At 53.3% G+C, this 2,734-nt stretch overlaps 1 protein-coding gene across 1 annotated transcript; it reads right to left on the bottom strand.

Annotated features, from left to right (window-relative positions):
- Positions 1-544: 544 nt before the first annotated feature.
- On the bottom strand, positions 545-2,067 carry LOC123165372 (aspartyl protease AED1-like). Its single transcript, XM_044583004.1, has 3 exons — positions 1,989-2,067; positions 1,920-1,957; positions 545-1,852 (listed from the first exon to the last, which is right to left on the bottom strand). The coding sequence occupies exons 1-3, from the start codon at positions 2,065-2,067 to the stop codon at positions 545-547; spliced, it is 1,425 nt and encodes a 474-aa protein (XP_044438939.1).
- Positions 2,068-2,734: the final 667 nt, after the last annotated feature.

The following is a 2,734-nucleotide window of genomic DNA, read 5'->3' as shown; positions in this document are numbered from 1 at the left end:
TGTTGGCTTTGTCACCTTCTTGGTGAGCTTCGGATTACCCTTCCGAAAGCTACTGTGGTCTTCTGCGATAACGTGTCGGCCACCTACCTCGCGGCTAATCCGGTGCAGCACAAGCGCAGCAAACACATTGAGCTCGATGTTCACTTTGTGCGCGAGAAGGTTCAGTTGGGTCAGCTTCGTATTCTTCACGTACCGACTACCCAACAGTTCGCCGACATCATGACCAAGGGGGTGCCAACTGCTGCATTCCAGGAGTTTCGTTCCAGTCTTTGCATCGCCGATGCCGACGCTTCGATTGCGGGGTGTTGAACTGTGACATATCTGTATTTATTACCGACTGATTCTCCTATCATCTCTAGCCTTGTATAGGTTAACTCCTAGAAATATTGTAGAGTTAGTTGGCTTGTCACGCAAAACATCACCTATATTGTAAGAGACTCTGATGAATACAATTGAGTTGCATCCTATAGTATTCTACAGTTATAAGCAAACCGATCTTATTTTTTGTGTAGGCTAGCTCCCGATTGTGATACAGCTTGAGGGGTCAGCAGGCACCTGCCCGGAATCCGAGTCTACCACCCCTGACATCGTACAACATCTCCAACGTTCTCATCTGGACATTACCGAGGAACCCGACGTAATCATCTAGCCCGGACTCGGTGAAGGCCAGACAACCATCCAACAGAACCCCGTTAGGGACATCGAGGTCGACCGTGACGCCGCCGGTGAACGTGAGAGCGACCTTGGGCACGGTGATGTTGCTGTATCCGGTGAAGTTGTAGCATGTGTCGTACTCGTCGCTCGGGATGAGCGGGTAAGCCGCCATGGCCGCCCGGAACGCGGACTGCAGTTCCGCATAGGGCGTCGATGGCAGATGTGAGATGATATTGCCGCAGTCCACGATCAGGCCCCCCTCGAACACCTTTGGCGGTATACGGAGCTGCTTCCCGCCGACGCTGATGCCGGTGAGCTTCACCAGGTAGAAGGTAGCGTAATCCATGAAGGGGGTCATGGGCGTGAAGGAGAAGCCCGAGGTGTTGCTGGGCGCGCCGAGGGCGAGGAACCCGGTGCCGCTGCTCACCGGCGGGAGGCAGTAGGAGAAAGAGCCGCCGTAGACCGCCGAGGTCTGAACCGGGAGCGACTCGGGCGCGCCACCGAGCCCGAGCAGGCCGTCGGACTTGTCGTCGGAGCCAATCTGCTTGTATGCACAGCCGAAATGGAAGTCCTTGATGACGACGCCGGGCGCCATCGTGAGCGCCTCGTTGCTGTACACGCCCCTGGTCTTTAATCCTCCTCCGTACTCGACTCGATACCCGCACTGGGACTGGGTGCCATTGCCATTCATGCTGCAGCCATTGTCGAAGTGGTCGGATTGGAGGCTCTTGCACAGGTCGGAGCCGCAGGGGATGGGAGCGTACGTGGACGACTTGCGCGGGTCGAACAAGGGATCCTTCTGAGGGTAGCAGTCGGTGGAGTTGCATGGTGCGCACTGCACCCATGACAGGTCGCTGCCGGTGTCCATGAGGAGGACCTGCTCCACGGCCGGCGTGCCCAGGCCCAACGTCACCACGTACTCTTGCGAGTCCACGGAGGTGTCCAGGTGCGCCGGGATGCTCACCTTGCCCTCCTGCTCCTGCATCTCTATGGTGGTGGTGGTGTCCCTCCCCCTCAGCGCTCGGCTCATGATGTAGTCTGCACGGACGCGGCTTCTGTGAAGCGCCTCGGCGAAAGATGATGGCTTGTCGGTGGACGGCGACTTGGCGCAGGGTCCGTGCCTGTGCACCAGCGGCGCAGCGGCGCCGGCGCGGTCTGGCCGCGGCGTCACTGAAAGAAACATCCGAGTGTCATACGACTGTTCTTAACATGCAGATCGGTTAACGTAGAAAATTATGCCATGCTCAATTCATGCATGTACGTACCTGTGGAGGTGGAGCAGACATCTTGTGTCTGAAATGACCTGGTTGACACCACAATGAAGCTTTGCTTACCGTCGCCTGCAGCAGAAATGGTGGAAAGGTAGCTGCCAAATACGACCAGGAGGATACACAAGAACAAGGGAGAAGCCATTGGAAGTTACAGTAGTATACACCGGGCTTGTTTAACCCAGTCTAGCTAGGACGCCCAAATTTATACACCAAGCACACGTACAAGAATCTATGTGGGATTGACTGAACAATCACGAAAAAGGAGACTGGGAAGATTATACCAAGGATGAGGTGGAGCCGCCGATGTGTTTACACTCGTCTTAGTAGTACGTAGATAAAACAAGGATTGTGACTATTTTTGCCATATATTGCCACATGATTTTTGCCACACTTGCCTTAGTTGAGTTGCTTAAATTATTAGCCATACTTTGACTTGCCTAAGGGAATCTTGCCACACTTTTTATGTCTATGACATGTGGGGTTTACTGCTCATAAAAAAATTCTTGCCTTAGGTGTAGCTAGAACCAAACACCTAGCTTACTTGGTCAAATTTGCCTAAGGTTAGGTGTGGCAAAGTATGGCAAGGTGTGGCTGAGAACCAAACAGCCCCTTAGTAACTTTCTCTCCTCGAGTTAACCCGCACTCCTTTGTCATGTACGTTCACTGCCCGCTTCCTACCTTGTAACTAGAGTGCAATTTATACTTAGAGTCCAACTTCTAACCACACTTAGGCTAAACCTTCACTTTTTTAATGCCCCTTATTTTGGACCCTACGCTTGTTTGCTAACACGAGATAACGGGGATCTCAC

The sequence above is a fragment of the Triticum aestivum genome, chromosome 7D, assembly GCF_018294505.1.
Source record: "Triticum aestivum cultivar Chinese Spring chromosome 7D, IWGSC CS RefSeq v2.1, whole genome shotgun sequence".
Taxonomy (NCBI): domain Eukaryota; kingdom Viridiplantae; phylum Streptophyta; class Magnoliopsida; order Poales; family Poaceae; genus Triticum; species Triticum aestivum.
This window is presented reverse-complemented; position numbering and strand designations above follow the sequence as displayed.

Coding starts and splice junctions, on each gene's coding strand:
- LOC123165372 (XM_044583004.1), bottom strand. CDS start 2,067: ATGGCTTCTCCCTTGTTCTTGTGTATCCTCCTGGTCGTATTTGGCAGC. Junction 1,958..1,988: donor CATTTCTGCTGCAGGCGACG/GTAAGCAAAGCT, acceptor GGTGTCAACCAG/GTCATTTCAGACACAAGATG. Junction 1,853..1,919: donor TGTCTGCTCCACCTCCACAG/GTACGTACATGC, acceptor TGTTAAGAACAG/TCGTATGACACTCGGATGTT.